Source organism: Schistocerca gregaria, chromosome 1, assembly GCF_023897955.1.
Source record: "Schistocerca gregaria isolate iqSchGreg1 chromosome 1, iqSchGreg1.2, whole genome shotgun sequence".
Taxonomy (NCBI): Eukaryota; Metazoa; Arthropoda; class Insecta; order Orthoptera; family Acrididae; genus Schistocerca; species Schistocerca gregaria.
Window position 1 is genome coordinate 258,437,105 of NC_064920.1, and position 17,867 is coordinate 258,454,971.

A 17,867-nucleotide genomic window follows, 5' to 3' on the forward strand; every position below is an offset into this window, starting at 1 on the left:
GAGCATGATAATTAAGTGACTGAGGGCAAAGCACACAATATCAGCCCATTTTCATCTAGTTGCCCAAGATGATACACACTATCTCCAAGGACATATTGGCACTCGAAATTTCATATGCCAGTTTGTCAAGGATTTACCATGATTATCTCAATTCAGTAATACCATCGGAGCTGTGTACTACAACATTGTAATGGCACCATATTGTTGACAGTCACCAGCTGACAGGTTTACTCAGTGCAGTACATCACTTGCCACTTCTATGCTAGACAACAACTATTGAGCAGCCATACCATCCAGAACAAGATTCTCCCTGTAAGACATTGGATTGTCAAAGCATGAAGGAAGAACACATGTGCTGATCAGTTGTCATACATGTTGGAACTCGTGCATCGAAAACAACATAGGTGATGCAAATTGCTTGCCAACAGGGCAAGTTTTTCCTATTTTTTGGGGACGGGGCATGATTGGAATTCCTTCGCTCAATAGTTGTTTCTTATCAATATACACATTGAAGTTTATAGAAATAAGGGACTCCTCATTCCTGCACATTTTGTAATACGTACATAGGGTTGTGCTCTATTTGGTCTTGTGTTCAAGTGTTGTCATTATGCTTAAGTGAACTCGCTTATTATTCAACATTTTGTGTAATCAGAATAAATATTTAGAGTGGATGACTAAGAGTGTTATTTTATTATGTGAATCCTTGATAGGCTTTGTTTTTGTGTAAATGTTTATTTCATGTGTATCTCATTCATCAATTCATAATATTTTGATTCAGTGTACTATAGAGTCTAGGAAAGGTGTGTCATTTGTATTTCATACTCTTTGCCGATGTGACATTTGTACACCACAAGATGGAAGAAATTATGTTTAAAACGTGTGAAATCAAAAAAGGACCAAGAAAATCTTAAGTTTGTGAATAACAATAAAAAAATGGAATTCAGTGTTAAAAGTGGAAGTGACAGGATTATAAATTCTGAACACTTATTTACATAATTTATTTTAGAACACAATTTTCCAGTCATTTGAGCTTACAAGTCACCTGTTCAGACAAATATTCCCAGACAGCAAAGTAGTTGAAAAAAAAAAAAAAAAACAATTGTGCAAGAACAAAAATTATAGGAGAAAGAGCGAAAAAGGAAAAAGAAGAAACCATAGAACCCTTTAAAGATTGTCCAGTTTCTATTTCAACAGATAGTAGCAATGAAGATGACTGTAATTTATATCCTATAGTTGTTATCGTTTATAATAACTGTTTCTGCTACAGGTAAGTGGTTGACTTTCCCTTATTTTTTGAATCATTGTTTCGGGTAGTTCTAGTATTTTCATTTGCATTTTTCTAGCTAGTATATAGCTTTGTGACATTACAGGGAAAGGCTCACATCAGTTGTCTCAATATTATACAGAAATTGACCCCACGGTTTTCGCTCATTTTTATACTTCCCGATTTTTAAAACCGATTCTCCCAATTTTTCGTTTTTCAAGTTTGGCAGGTACATGTTTACAAGCTATAAAAAACACAATTTCTGTTCCAATCTTCAGTTGAGGCTTTCACTATATACACAAGTTAATAACAAGAATCAAGCAAATGCTGAAATGACATAGATTACACATCCATAAAATTGAATGTGTTTTTGTGATGGTTGTTTAACCAATGAGTGGCCAAATTTGTGAAAATTATGTTCTCTCATTCACTTCAAAAATATCTCACTTTTAAAAATCGCTATTAAAATGTTGTGACGTCGGATCTTGTTCGTTTGTAAGATTGATGACTTCTATGAAATTTCAGGAGTGCTGGAAGAGACAATGGTACACGTTTTGCGATTGCTACGTAATAACCATCAGTTATTATTGGCAACAATGAAGGTATTTGTTCAGGAACCATCATTAGATTGGCTGTTTTATGCAAAGAGGAAGTCACCAGGAAATGTGCAAAGTAAGCAGACTACATCTTATACACTAATAGTAAGATAAACAGATACTCATGTGCAGCATAATAAAATAATAGTGATCAAACTACAGCATGGAAGGCCGGAGCGTAGATTCAGCAAAGTACAAATAATTTTCTTCTTTGCTGCAGCAGCTGATTCTTGTAGATAATCTGAAATTATTCTGATCTGCAGACACTGTGTGATATGTATAATAATCAATTTTAGAGACACACCATTTTAAATACACTTTTTGCCATCACATTGTTAGGACTAACAACAAACACATTTTCCGCATTGAAATCTGACAGAAGACTGACCTGCTGGCTACAAAAATCTGCCAGTATTTATAGTAAACATTGCAATGTATTAACTGTTATAAACAGACATAAGTGCATTACAATTAAAAGTTTTACATTGAGTGAATTTGGATGGCAGAATATTTCTAATATACAGTTGCACGTTGTTAAACACAAAGGTCACAGTACTTTTATGTTTTCATAGTGAAATACTAGATGCTCAGTTTAACAGCAATTCATTTACTTCTTTCTTTCTTTATTTATGGCCATGCTGATTAATAAAGAGAGTTTCTACCATGTATTGAGAGATGAAATTAAACATAGAATTTCATGATATAGACAAAACTTATATATCTGTCTTGGTTATCAGAAAGCTAGATTTGTTTACATTTGCTAATAATGCCCTCGCCATGAGGAGTACAGTTTTATCATATTAACTTGTTTCTGTAGCTCTGAACACACAAAAAGTTTAAAATCATTTCACAGAAATATGTTTGACTTAATACTACATTGAAATCTGAGGGTAGGAACATTTGATGAATTATATTGCATTACTCCCCCATGAACCATGGACCTTGCCGTTGGTGGGGAGGCTTGCGTGCCTCATCGATACAGATAGCCATACCAGAGGTGCAAGCACAACGGAGGGGTATCTGTTGAGAGGCCAGACAAACGTGTGGTTCCTGAAGAGGGGCAGCAGCCTTTTAAGTAGTTGCAGGGGCAACAGTCTGGATGATTGACTGATCTGGCCTTGTAACACTAACCAAAACAGCCTCTATGTCCTGGTACTGCGAAGAGTTGAAAGCAAGGGGAAACTACAGATATTATTTTTCCCGGGGGCATGCAGCTTTACTGTATGATTAATGATGATGGCGTCCTCTTTCGTAAAATATTCCCCATTCGGATCTCCGGGCGGGGACTACTCAGGAGGACGTCGTTATCAGGAGAAAGAAAACGGGCGTTCGGCGGATCGGAGCATGGAATGTCAAATCCCTTAATCTGGCAGGTAGGTTAGAAAATTTAAAAAGGGAAATGCATAGGTTAAAGTTAGATATAGTGGGAATTAGTGAAGTTCGGTGGCAGGAGGAACAAGACTTTTGGTCAGTCGAATACAGGGTTATAAATACAAAGTCAAATAGGGGTAATGCAGGAGTAGGTTTAATAATGAATAAAAGAATAGGAATGCGGGTAAGCGACTACCAACAGCATAGTGGACGCATTATTGTGGCCAAGATAGATACGAAGCCCACGCCTACTACAGTAGTACAAGTTTATATGCCAACTAGCTTTGCAGATGACGAAGAAATTGAAGAAATGTATGACGAAATAAAAGAAATTATTCAGATAGTGAAGGGTGACGAAAATTTAATAGTCATGGGTGACTGGAATTCGGTAGTAGGAAAAGGGAGAGATGGAAACATAGTAGGTGAATATGGATTGGGGCTAAGAAATGAAAGAGGAAGCCGCCTGGTAGAATTTTGCACAGAGTACAACTTAATCATAGCTAACACTTGGTTCAAGAATCATAAAAGAAGACTGTATACATGGAAGAAGCCTGGAGATACTGACAGGTTTCAGATAGATTATATAATGGTAAGACAGAGATTTAGGAACCAGGTTTTAAATTGTAAGACATTTGCAGGGGCAGATGTGGACTCTGACCACAATCTATCGGTTATGACCTGTAGATTAAAACTGAAGAAACTGCAAAAAGGTGGGAATTTAAGGAGATGGGATCTGGTAAAACTGACCAAACCAGAAGTTGTACAGAGTTTCAAGGAGAGCATAAGGGAACAATTGACAGGAATGGGGGAAAGAAATACAGTACAAGAAGAATGGGTAGCTTTTAGGGATGAATTAGCGAAGGCAGCAGAGGATCAAGTTGGTAAAAAGACGAGGGCTAGTAGAAATCCGTGGGTAACAGAAGAAATATTGAATTTAAATGATGAAAGGAGAAAATATAACAATTCAATAAATGAAGCAGGCAAAAAGGAATACAAACGTCTCAAAAAGGAGATCGACAGGAAATGCAAAATGGCTAAGCAGGGATGGCTAGAGGACAAATGTAAGGATGTAGAGGCTTTTCTCACTAGGGGTAAGATAGATACTGCCTACAGGAAAATTAAAGAGACCTTTGGAGAAAAGAGAACCGCTTGTATGAACATCAAGAGCTCAGATGGAAACCCAGTTCTAAGCAAAGAAGGAAAAGCAGAAAGTTGGAAGCAGTATATAGGGGGTCTGTACAAGGGCAATGTACTTGAGGAGAATATTATGGAAATAGAAGAGGTTGTAGAAAGATGAAATGGGAGATGCGATACTGCGTGAAGAGTTTGACAGAGCACTGAAAGACCTGAGTCAAAACAAGGCCCCTGGAATAGACAACATTCCATTGAAACTATTGACGGCCTTGGGAGAGCCAGTCCTGACAAAACTCTACCATCTGGTGAGCAAGATGTATGAAACAGGTGAAATACCCTCAGACTTCAAGAAGACTATAATAATTCCAATCCAAAAGAAAGCCGGTGTTGACAGATGTGAAAATTACCGAACTATCAGTTTAATAAGTCACAGCTGCAAAATACTAATGCGAATTCTTTACAGACAAATGAAAAAACTAGTAGAAGCCAACCTTGGGGAAGATCAGTTTGGATTCCGTAGAAAGTTTGGAACACGTGAGTCAATACTGACCCTAAGACTTATCTTAGAAGCTAGATGAAGGATGGGCAAACCTACTTTTCTAGCATTTGTAGACTTGGAGAAAGCTTTTGACGATGTTGACTGGAATACTCTCTTTCAAATTCTGAAAGTGGCAGGGGTAAAATACAGGGACCAAAAGGCTATTTACAATTTGTACAGAAACCAGATGGCTGTCATAAGAGTCGAGGGGAATGAAAGGGAAGCTGTGGTTGGGAAGGGAGTGAGACAGGGTTCCAGCCTCTCCCCGATGTTATTCAATCTGTATATTGAGCAAGCAGTAAAGGAAACAAAAGAAAAATTTGGAGTAGGTATTAAAATTCATGGAGACGAAGTAAAAACTTTGAGGTTCGCCGATGACATTGTAATTCTGTCAGAGATGGCAAAGGACTTGGAAGAGCAGTTGAACGGAATGGGCAGTGTCTTGAAAGGAGGATATAAGATGAACATCAACAAAAGCAAAACGAGGATAATGGAATGGAGTTGAAATAAGTCAGGTGATGCTGAGTGAATTAGATTAGGAAATAAGACACTTAAAGTAGTAAAGGAGTTTTGCTATTTGGGGCGCAAAATAACTGTTGATGGTCGAAGTAGATAGGATATAAAATGTAGACTGGCAATGGCAAGGAAAGCGTTTCTGAAGAAGAGAAATTTGTTAACATCGAGTATAGATTTAAGTGTCAGGAAGTATTTGTATGGAGTGTAGCCACGTATGGAAGTGAAACATGGACGATAAATAGTTTGGTCAAGAAGAGAATAGAAGCTTTCGAAATGTGGTGCTACAGAAGAATGCTGAAGATTAGATGGGTAGATGACATAACGAATGAGGAGGTATGGAATAGTATTGGGGAGAAGAGGAGTTTGTGGCACAACTTGACAAGAAGAAGGGATCGGTTTGTAGGACATGTTCTGAGGCATCAAGGGATCACCAATTCAGTATTGGAGGGCAGTGTGGAAGGTAAAAAACGTAGAGGGAGATGAAGAGATGAATACACTAAGCAGATTCAGAAGGATATAGGTTGCAGTAGGTACTGGGAGATGAAGAAGCTTGCACAGGATAGAGTAGAATGGAGAGCTGCATCAAACCAGTCTCAGGACTGAAGACCACAACAACAACAACAACTCATTGTTTGTGGTTATGTTTTTGCAAAAGAACCAAATTATCTTATCCATTCCTACCAATGTCAGTGGTACATTTCAATATGTAGAAGTTTAGTGCATACCGATAGTTACTATGACAATAGTTCCCTAAGGTGACTTTTATTCATGTCTGGGTGTTTTGTATTACTGTCTTTTGGTATCGTTTGCATCTATGGTTACGTGTATTTGTAGTAAGTTCAGTATGTATGTACATGTATAAGTATCTGAACATTAGTACTGGTAAATGAATATTCTCTATGTCACTTAAGATGTGGTTGAAATCAGCTATGAAACTTCAGAATCCCCTGAAAGATGTGCACAATACAAAGACTGAGCAACAGTTTTTAGAGCAAAAAGCTGAAAAAACTTTTTCACATCAATGTGCTGACTTGTTTTGAAAAATTTGGTTAACACAAAAAAACTTTTTGTTTTACATGCAAAAAATATATATCTAAACAAAATAATAAATTTCAAAAGATATATGTTATATAGAAAAATATTGTTAAACAACAGGAGACGAGGTACTGGCAGAATTGTAGCTGTGAAGACAGGCCATGAGTGATGCTTGGGTAGCTCAGTTGGTAGAGCACTTGCCCGCGAAAGGTAAAGGTCCCGAGTTCAAGTCTCGGTTTGGCGCACAGTTTTACTCTGTCAGGAAGTTTCATATCAGCGCACACTCCTCTGCAGAGTGAAAATCTCATTCTGGAAACATGTAATAATGTGTAGAGAGACATATGCTAAAGATCAGAATACTTTCTCATCAAAATATTACGTAACGTGGAAAAAATTACTGAGAAAGCATCTAATACAATTTAGAAAAAATATACAGTGAAATACAGAATACAATTTCTTCAAAATACAGACATGACATAGAGTAAATTATAAAATCATGTATATGGCAGTACAAAATCTTTTATATCACAACTCAGGATGAATGTTTCAAAGACAAATGATGTAGAATAAATTAAAAAGTGGTATCCATTAACAAATGCAATGAGAAACATGTTTTACAAAAGATTAAACTTTTCACAAGATTTATTCCCTTTTTGAAATAAATACTGGGGACAGTGTTTGCTCATAGGTTCTTTTTAAAGAATTGACTTTCCAAAATTGCTTAAGATGCAAAGGTTTTCAGTTCAGAGGTAATTCAATATTTGTCTCATTAGTTTATTCACAGTGTTTGCTTGTTTCCAAGATTTGAAAAATTAATTTATTGTAATCCTATTACAGAGTCAGAGAATCAGCCCATTTGTTTAAATTAAAAAAAAATAGTATTTTCCTCCGTCAATCCTATTTGTAGTTAGTGTGTTTGCTTGCAAGCAAATGTTAAACAAAATGAATATACCTAAATTTAATAGTTAGCACTGTATGCTGCTGAAAGGCAAAGTCTTTTCTCTCTCAAACGTCAGAAGTGTTGATCCATATTTTTCATGTAAAACAGTAGTGTATCAAATTAGAATTAAAATCTTACTCCATATCAATCCTTGACAAATTCCATCTGATAAGGTTTAATTTCTCAGAGAAACAAGTGAAGTGTTTTGGAAGAGACTTTTCAGAGAAAATAATGATAATGCCAGTTTGTCTTCTTGTGTCACTATGTAGTCAGACTATTAATGCTAACAGTGTCTTCGTTTCATTTTTACACCAACTTTCACAAAATAAATGGCCTGTATAACATCATAGTGTAAGTAAATGTTTTAAAATTAGGTGTATTATCTGTCACACTTTCACTTCCAAAGTCATTTCTTACTCTCTCATCATCTAATCGCATGCTAGTGCAGAAAACATAAGTTTCAGCATTTCATCATCCCAGGCACAATTCTCTCCTCTCAACTTACCATAATCAATATATACAGACGTGTCATTACATTTCTCAATAATTTCAGATCTCTACATCCTCAAAATAGCTTCAGAATGTTCAGAGTTGCTATCAGTGTGTTAATATATGTGAATGTAAAAGGATAACTGTACATCAATACTGACTGGCTGTAAAAGTATGCATAGATATGCTGTACTTCATTAAAAACAGGAACAATATTGATATCTCAACAAATTATATTTGAATTGGACTAGTTACTAACTTCAAAGTACCCATCAATATAAATGTAAAACTAATCATGTAAATGATCAGCATATAGCTCTGTTTTCACACCTTCCATATCATAGTGAGACATCACATATGTGGTCCGCAAAACATGCAATGAACTGAATAAAATTTGGTCATGTGCTTAGTTTTATAATTTTTCTAAACTTAATACTTCCATAACATTGAGGGGTTCTTTATAAACACACACATCTTTATTAGAAATTATAAGAGTAATATTGCATGAGAAAAATTAAAACGTTCAATCTTAAAGTAAAAGCAATGTCAGGAAGTGTTACCGGAGCACTTAGGATTCTATAATACCACGACATATTAATGTGCTGGAAGTAAACGTTAAGTGAAGTAGATGTCAGCGATTCTTTTTTGCTGTTGACTTCTGCATAAATTGTGCCTTTTTGCAAGTGACATTCGTAGTAATATTTGTTTCATTTCTCCTACTTACTTTTTGTATGTTTTAGAGAGTTTTCATTCTTTTAACTTTTTTTTAACAGAGATTGATTGTGTACTGAAATCAGTAATGCTGGACTGTACCTTCTATTTCAATTCCTCACTTCAGGTTTTGTTTCTCTTACTGCAAAACAATAAATGGCTTTTGTTTCCCATAAACACTTTCCTATGTTGCAGATTTTTCTGTATTTTCTAATGTTGTTCAGGAAATTAGCTTTTATTTTTAAAGATACTTAGAAAGATTCCTTGTGGTCATAATGTTATTACTAACAGTGAAAAAATAAAGATAAGAATTCAGTGAGCCACATCAGTTTTATACCTGTAGTTTGTGACAGTGAAAATGCAGGTAGTTTGTTGTTGTATAATTTCTCTTGTGTTATTCATTCAACAGGTGATCCCAAGCGATTTTCAAGGGAGAAAGTGGAGTTAGCAAGAAAAAAATTTGAAGGTATAAGTCCAGCAGTGATTACAGAAGAAGAGCTACTAAGTGGACACTCAGATCCAACAAATTTTCGAACAGTTCTGTGGGGTCCGAGTACGACACTGAGATATACTTTTGGTAGAAAACTTTTATCACCACATGATCAGGTACATACTTATATACTGTATTATTAGTTTATCATAAGAACACCTTGCTCCCAAAGGAGAAATTTTACAGCCAATTCAACTGCAGTCTTCATTTTTGGCAGCAAAAAATTTTTTAAGTATAGTCTAAGTCAGGGGTTGACAAGCATCTAAAAGTGTGGGGAAAAGTAGGTAAATACAGTTACATAGTAATTACAAAAATAATACTTTAATATTTTTGATTTTACAGTAAATAATAGGTTTTTATGTAAGGAATAATTTCAAAGTGGATTGTATAAATAGATAACAAATAGATGATGGTTATTGTAAATTAATGTGCTGCTAAAGTAGAAATGGAACATCAAGTTAACTCTTCAGATTGGTACACAGTGTGTTTCTACAGTATCTAAGTAGGCTGCTTTAATTCTTCCAAGACTCAAGACAACTTCATCAGTGAAATTTTCAGGGAACCTACATTTGCATACCTGCCATTAGGATAGCAAAACCTTGCATCTAAAAACTTTGTATTGTTCAGGAAACAAAAAAAAAAAAACATAGAATTATTAATTGATACAAGTCATACTACTAATAAGATATTTTTAGGCAATTGTATGGTATTTAGAATCATATTAAAGAAGGTTTTGCACTCAGATAATTTTTAATTTTACTATCTGAACTGAGCATACAAACGTAAAACAAATTTAATTTGAATTTAAAGTCTTTGCACACAAAAATAAAAGTTATGGAAGAGTTAGGTTTTTTTCCAAAATTTGCTTGACATCATTATAAAGAAAATGATAAGTCTCTTGCATTAATTGATTTTAGACACTTTAAAGCATTATACTTTTGTACAGAAATTGCAACTGGTCTATTGTAGCATTTTTTGTATTTCTAATTACTGTCTTGTGGTGTCTTGGAAGCAATTCCCTCAAAATCCAGTTTATATTCGGTAACTACAGACAGATTATATCTGAGAGTCAATATGTCTGTAACACATGGATCGCCTACTTTATTGCCCAGACTAACTGATTTGTAGTACAGAAACTCAGAGAAGTCTTAAAATAGTCATTTGATACATACATACTTTACTTTATATGGCCCTATTTACCACATCTTGCTTCCTTTATCATATCAACATCATTAGCCAAGGAATATAGTATCATGTTTCTCTTTCTGCATTCAATTGTGGAATGCACACTATTACATTCTATTTAGGTATGGCCTTTAAGTAAGAATTTTTGAATTATTGTTATACTACTTCCTATGCTGTAATTTTAACAGATTTGAAAACGAGTAAATTTCTGTTCTGAGCACATAAAATCTGTAATGTAAGGTGCAAAAACATTAGTTCTTAGCCCTCCACCTCCTCTATGCCAAATATAACTCATCACTGAACCGTCCTCCAAATCGTGACACACCAGCTTTTGTTTAAAATAGACAACTACCCTGGATGGCTGACACTAACTACACTGCTTGTATATCAATGGTAAACACAAAACCCTTTCCTGCTTTAGCTGCCTTTTTATCACTTGACTTCCTCTGCCTTTCCCTCTTTTTCTTCATCCGCTGGGCATTGTATTGACAGTCTGAAATCTTAGGAGGAAAATGTAGTTGCTAAACCAACCATAGAAATCTGAGCAGGTTAGAATTTTTGCTAAAAGAAGAAAAATGGGATGATATGTACAGAGAGGACAGTGCAGAAAAGAGCTGGGGATCTTTCTGTGGTGTATTAAGACAACACGCAGATACAGTTTGTCCTAAAGTATGCAGAAGTATTAGGGCTAAACCAAAAAAAATAAATAAATAAATAAATAAATAAAAAATAAATAAATAAATTCACAAGAGCTGAACTGTTTAAACCCTTTGAAACACATCAGAAAGGAAAAGGTCAGGTCAGTCATGAGGCTTAAAAATGTAAGAAGAAAGCATACGCTAGAATGGTAAGAGGAGCAAAGGCCAGCCACCAAAAATCTGAAATACAATCATCTTTAAATATCTCTGAAACAGTCTGGAACTAAATGAAAACCAAAAAGAATTGCATGCCTTGAAAGATACAAATATATCATTGATGAGGGAAGGGAAAAAAGTCATTGAACCACAATAGGTGTTCTATATTTTCAGCCAGCACTGTGTAGCTATAGTGGACAAACTTCTAAAACAAAACATAACAGTATCAAAAAGATGGAAAGTCCCAAAAAAGGAGGCCGAGAGTTTATATCTTGTCCCTACAGATGAATCAAAAGTTCTTAAAAAAACTGGAGCACTAGCAGATAAAATTACAGGTGGTCAGGATGGCATCCCAGCAAGAATGGTGAAATACTGTGCTCTTGCTAACCCTCTGGCATTCCTGATAAATTTAGTAATGAAGCAAGGAGTATTCCCAAAATGTTTAAAGATAAGTAGAGTTTTGCCAGTATTCAAAGGAGGGGATAAAGGAGACCCAAAAAACTGTAGACCTATAATGATCACACCTGTTCAAATAGTGGAAGCAGTGATTAAAGATAGATTTATAAACTTCATAGAGAAGCATAACAACTTAAATGAGGCATAACATGGATTTAGAAAGGGAAGATCCACCAAGACTGCAGTGACAAACTTCATAACACACATCAGTGAGGCATTGGATCATCAAAAGAAAGTATCTAGTGGCTATTTAGACTTTCAAAAGCGTTTGACTGTGTCTGCCATAAAACTCTTCTACAGAAACTGAACTGCTACAGCATAAGAGGGAAAGCTGCTGATATTATACAAACCTTTGTTGAAAACAGACAACAGTGTACTGAAATAAAACATACATCTGGAAATGCAGAGATAAATGTCTACTCTGATTCTCTGCAGGTAAAATATGGAGTAGCTCAGGGTTCAGTACTAAGATCTCTGCTCCTTATCGTATATATAAATGGTATGCCCACTGCTGTAAATGAAACAGTGATCATGTATGCTGATGATACAACTTCATTAGTATGCAGTGACTCAGTGAAAGAATTGGAAAATAGGCCAGTGAGAACTTGCAAATGGCAGAAAGGTATTTTACAGAAAATAACTTTTTAACCAACAGGATGAAAACTGTGTTTACAAATTTCTAAACAAACAGAATCAACAGAACAGAGGACTACTGTATATTGGGGATGTACACTTAAAATCAGTGGACTGTAACATGTTTCTGGAAGGGAAAAACCACATTGACGTTATGTTTTCCAAAATAAACCTTGCTTAAAATGTGCTACAGACATTATTTGTGGCAAAATAATGTACAGTATACCAATATGTGGCGATGCAGCAGATGTACATGTACAAAGAATCCTAAAACTTCAAAAGAAAGCCATTAGATGCATAGCTAAAGGCTAATGCCTCGGGAATCCTGCAGAAATGAAGTCTAGGAATTTAAAATATTAACTACCAAGTTAGTACATATACGAGACAACACTTCTTCTAATTCTAAATTGTTCAGCACCTCTAAACTGAGATTTTCGTAATCACAACACACGAACCAGAGAACATTACATCTGTGGCAAAAGATTGAAAATGATAGACAGGGACCTTACCATTGCAGGAAGTGTATTTTATAACAGACAATCACCCAGCATTAAGAGCATAATGGATAAGAGCACCTTCAAAAGAAAACCCAAGAAACATATCATCTCTGGATGCTAGTATAAGGTGAAACAGTATGTGTGTGCAAATCCATAGGACAGATGAAATTTTGAATTTTTCTGAAAGAAGGAAAAGGAAAACAAAGTGTGGTGCTGAAAATACAGAAGGAAACATACACATAAAAATGTAGTGTTGCACTGATGTATAATCGTTCTAATATTTCTATCCATAACATAGATGGACTAAAAAACTAGTCTTCAGTTCTTCTAAATGCATTATTTATTATTAGTACCAGTGTGTGTGTGTGTGTGTGTGTGTGTGTGTGTGTGTGCGCGCGCACGCGCACGCTAGATTGTTAAATAAATCAGCACAGGCTATCATATATCACCAAGTAAAAATATTACCAGAAACATTACTACAGAATTATTTCATGTATCAAATCACAAATTTCCAATAAATTTGTTTATTTTTGTATAAATTTGCAACGTAACATTTCTAAAATCATTGCAAAACTGATCAGTGGACAAAAAATAAACTATAAACTCTCTGTAACCCAATTGTTGAATGACCATTGACCAATTCCTAAAGTTGAAAGAAATATTTCTTTATTAGGCCACAGAAGTCACGCATTATTTTGTCATTTCGACCCCCGGGGCTCAGCATTCATTTGCTGGGTACGGGCTTGGCGACCCCGGGGTTCCTGAGCTGGGGACTGGTAAGCGCCGCCAGGGAGTGGGGATCTTGGCTTGGCTTCCCAGATCGCGAGGATGGCATAAACCTCTATAAACAACCCCTCAATCTCAAGGTGTGCTGCGCGCTGATGAGATGCATGGCTGTTGAGGTGGAACAGTCGTTAGCGAGCAACCTCTGGGGAACCTGCCTCACCTCAGTTGTATAAGGCTTACCTAGGCACGCGGGGCTTTGTCTAGGTGGACTTCTAGTTCCCTAGCTGCTCGTGGGACCGAGATGGATCCTTCGAAATCCTCTTTTCTTCCTCCCAGCGGAAAGGGTGGGCCGCTGGAAGGTTCTAACACCCAGTCTCTTAAGAGGGCTCGTGCAGTCTGTCCCCCTGACTCCGGCACTTCTTTGACAAGTCTAGTCTTAGGTAACAGAATGCATTCTGGTAATCTGAATGTGTTTCTCATTGTGAAACGGAAGGAGGGTAGTTTTGAGAAGGTTTCACCCTTCTATATACAAAAGGGATTGGAGGGCATCTGTGGCTCCTTAAAATCGGTGAAGCGCTTACGTAATGGGACCTTGCTAGTGGAAACTTCCACTTCCCAGGAAGCAACTAACCTGCAAGCTGCGAAATGCCTTGGGGAGTATGCCATAGACACTGAACTGCACAGCACCTTGAACTACAGCAAAGGTGTTGTGACATGCCGGGATCTAGTTGACATTCCCAAGGACGAACTGCAACGTGAGTGGGCTCCGGAAGGTATCGTTGATGTCAAACACATCATGAAGAGGGTTGATGGCAATCTTGTCAAATCCGACCCCTTTATTCTGACCTTCAGTAGCACAAAACTTCCTGAACATGTTAAAGCTGGCTTCCTTCGCCTTAGTGTGAGGTCTTATTTCCCGACCCCAATGCGCTGTTTTAAATGCCAGCGTTTTGGGCATACCACCTTAGGATGTAAAGGCAAAGCGACTTGTGGAAACTGTGGTAAGGCTGCTCATGAAGGAGTTGGTTGCTTGTCTCCGGCTAAATGTATTAATTGCTCTGGGAAACACCCTGTTTGGAGTAGGGACTGCCGAATATTTTTAGAGGAACGCAAAGTCCAGGAAATAAAAACAACCAAGCGTATCCCCTATGGTGAGGGCAAGAAGATCTATAAGTCGATACAACCTCCCACATTTGCTACATCTTTTGCATCGCTGGTTCAGAAGCCTACTCCAAAAGTCGATGCCTCAACACAGACCGAGGTGGTGAGTGTTGGCACTAACACCTGCAGCTGTCAGTGCACTTGCAACGCAGCCAGTGTATTAGAGCCAGTAGCCCCTACTCGAACAGCAGACAAAGGAACAGTGGCGAACTTGGGCCAGCCCCTGACACCTCCAACAGCTGAGGCTGTTCCCAAGCCCAGTGCGCCAATTACCACTCCCACATCAGCTCCCCCAAAGCCCACCAAACCACAGAAAGCTCCTGTGCAGCAGCAACAGCGGGTCAAATCCTGTGGTAAACCATCTGACCATGCGGATGTTGTTTTACGTGAGGCTTCATCTGACCTTCATCTGACTCTTCTCCTGAGTTGATGGAATTCGATGTATGTGTGGGGAAATCATCTTGTCCCATGCCTGCCCCTCCACCTGCTGCGGTCTCCCCGCCCCGTCGGAGAGACGGGATGAAGGTGCTACCCCCAACATAGATGGCTCCCATACTTCAGTGGAACTTGCAAGGGTTCAGGATGCATATGGAGGAACTTCGTCTACTCTCTCAGGGTACACCACTGTGTCTATGTCTCCAGGAGACGTATTTCCATCCATCATACTCCCCTGAGATACGAGGCTATACACTCCACAAAAAGGACAACCTGCATGGAGAGAGAGCTAGAGGAGGTGTAGGTATTTTCGTCAGGACGGACTACCACTCCTTGCCTCTCTCACTTACGACCACTTTACAGGCCGTCGCTGTGTCCGTTCACATGCGTCATCCATTGACTGTATGTTCACTTTACTTGCCCCCACATGATGCACTTGATGAAGTGGCCCTCACCAACCTTCTGACACAGCTCCCCCAGCCATTCATTATTTGTGGTGATTTTAATGCCCACAATGTGCTTTGGGGCTTTGCAATTACCTGCCCCAGGGGTAGAGTAATTGAGAGGATTCTCCTGTCATCCTGTGCCTACTAGCTCAATGGAGGACAGAGTACTCATTTCTGCACAGCGACTGGGTCGTTCTCTGCCATTGATCTCTCACTTTGCTGTCCTGCTCTTGCTGCCAGTGCTCACTGGGAAGTGGTCGCTGACTTGCACAGCAGTGACCATTTCCCAATCTGGATTCAACTGCCAGATGGCGTGGCCCCCGAAAGGAGACCACCACGATGGGTGCTCAGTGGAGCTGGCTGGACACTTTATAGCCAGTTGGCCCAATTCGAACACTGTGCGAATGTTGAGGTGTGGGTGGATCATATTACCAAAACGGTCCACCACACCGCTGCAGCATCCAGTCCACAGTCCACAGGCCACCGGAAGAGGCCACCTGTGCCTTGGTGGAGTGCCGAATGCTGCTCTGCAATCAGGACCAGGCGTGCGGCTCTGCATCGGTTCAAGTGTCGGCCGACTGCTGAGAATCTTGCAGCCTTTCGGGTGGCGAGGGCAAGATGTCGCCGCATTATTCGTGAGAGCAAGAAGAGGTCGTGGCAAAAGTTCCTGAACACCATTAACCGTTCTACCAAAAGTTCTATCGTGTGGGAGACCATCAGGAGACTTTCTGGCAGAGGAGGGAGGTGCCCCGTAGCTGCTGTAATGAATAACGGCACTCTCCACACAGACCCGCGAGACATTGCCCAGACTATGGCAGTGTATTTTGCCACAGGTACTGCAACAACCAGTCAGGATCCAGGTTTCCAGCACTATAGAGCCGTTGCTGTCCACCTGTCACGAAGTTTACAACTGCCCATTTTCTATGTGGGAGCTGGATTCTGCATTGTCTGGAGCTCGTGACACATCCCCTGGTCACGACAGGATCCATTGCAGTATGCTATGGCACCTCACAATGCGCAACAAAGAAATCCTCCTCGCACTTTTTAATCCCATTTGGGTGTCGGGTCGCTTTCCTGACACGTGGCGTGAGGCAGTTTTAATCCCTTTTTTAAAACCTGGGAAAGACCGCACGAGCCCGAGTAGCTACTGTAGTGTTGCCCTCACTAGTTGCATAGGGAAGACCTTGGAGCGGATGGTCAACTGCCGCCTTGTCTGGATGTTAAAATCCCAGCAACCTCTTAGTCGCTTTCAGTGTGGGTTCAGGAGGTTTTGTTCCACCTTCGATAAGCTTGCCCTCCTGGAGGCGGCTATACAACAAGCTTTCCTACCCCGTCATCACCTTCTAGGTGTATTTTTCGACATCGAGAAGGCCTACGATACTACTTGGAGGCGTCTCATCCTGGAGCAGCTCCACGAATGGGGTTTTTTGTGGATGTCTTCCTCTTTTTATTCAGTCTTTCCTCTCGACACGATATTTTCAATACCGAATTGGTGACGTCCTGTCTGATCGCTCTGAGTAAAAGAACGGTGTCCCTCAGGGTAGCATTTTAAGTGTGACTCTCTTTGCCATCGCTATTAATAGCATTACGTCCATAGTGAAAAGTCCTGTCCAGTGTTCTTTGTTTGTGGATGATTTCTCTTTGTTTTGCTCTTCTTCAAGCCTTGCAATGGCAACTCGTCAGTTGCAACTTACGATTAGGCGTTGGGATGACTGGGCGCAGAAGAGTGGTTTTAAGTTTTCCACCGAGAAGTCTGTATGTGTTCTTTTTAACCGTTCTCGTTCGATTTTAACCTTTCCTGAGTTGCGGATGAGGGACACTATTCTTACTTTTAAAGACACGGTGAGGTTTCTGGGGCTCATTTTTGACTCGAAGCTCACGTGGTTACCTCATCTTAAAGACCTGAAACGGCAGTCACTTAAGGCTTTAAGTATTTTAAAATGTCTTAGCCACAGTACATGGGGAGCTGACAGGAATTGTCTGCTCCAGTTTTACAGGGCGTTTGTGCGATCTCGGCTCGATTATCGGTGCACGGTGTATGGGTCTGCGAGGCCTTCTTATTTAAAGATGTTGGATGTTGTGCACCATGAAGAGCTTTGGTTGGCCACTGGGTCATTCCGAACTAGCCCCAAACCAAGCCTCTGTGCAGAGGCTGGTGAACCGCCACTTCATATGTGGCAACAGCTACTTACAGTGCGCCAGGCGTATAAAACTTTGTCCACACCATACACCCCTGCATACCATACCGTTGCTCAGCCTCCTCTGGCACAGTTATTTCATAACCAGCAACATGCGACACAGCCCTATGGGATTCGCGCACAAGATTGCCTCGCTGCGATGTCTATGGCTGGTCTTCGTGTTTTGTGTCGCGGTTGGAGCAGATCTCCACC

General features: G+C 39.1%; 1 protein-coding gene across 1 annotated transcript in view; it reads left to right on the forward strand.

Annotated features, from left to right (window-relative positions):
- LOC126341345 (DNA-dependent protein kinase catalytic subunit-like) overlaps positions 1–17,867 on the forward strand; it is a 526,946-nt gene that overhangs the window by 505,575 nt on the left and 3,504 nt on the right. Inside the window, exons 54-55 of the mRNA XM_050001770.1 lie at positions 1,790–1,936; positions 9,004–9,200. Of these exons, the coding sequence (XP_049857727.1) occupies positions 1,790–1,936; positions 9,004–9,200 (344 nt within the window). The remainder of the gene's footprint in view (positions 1–1,789; positions 1,937–9,003; positions 9,201–17,867) is intronic.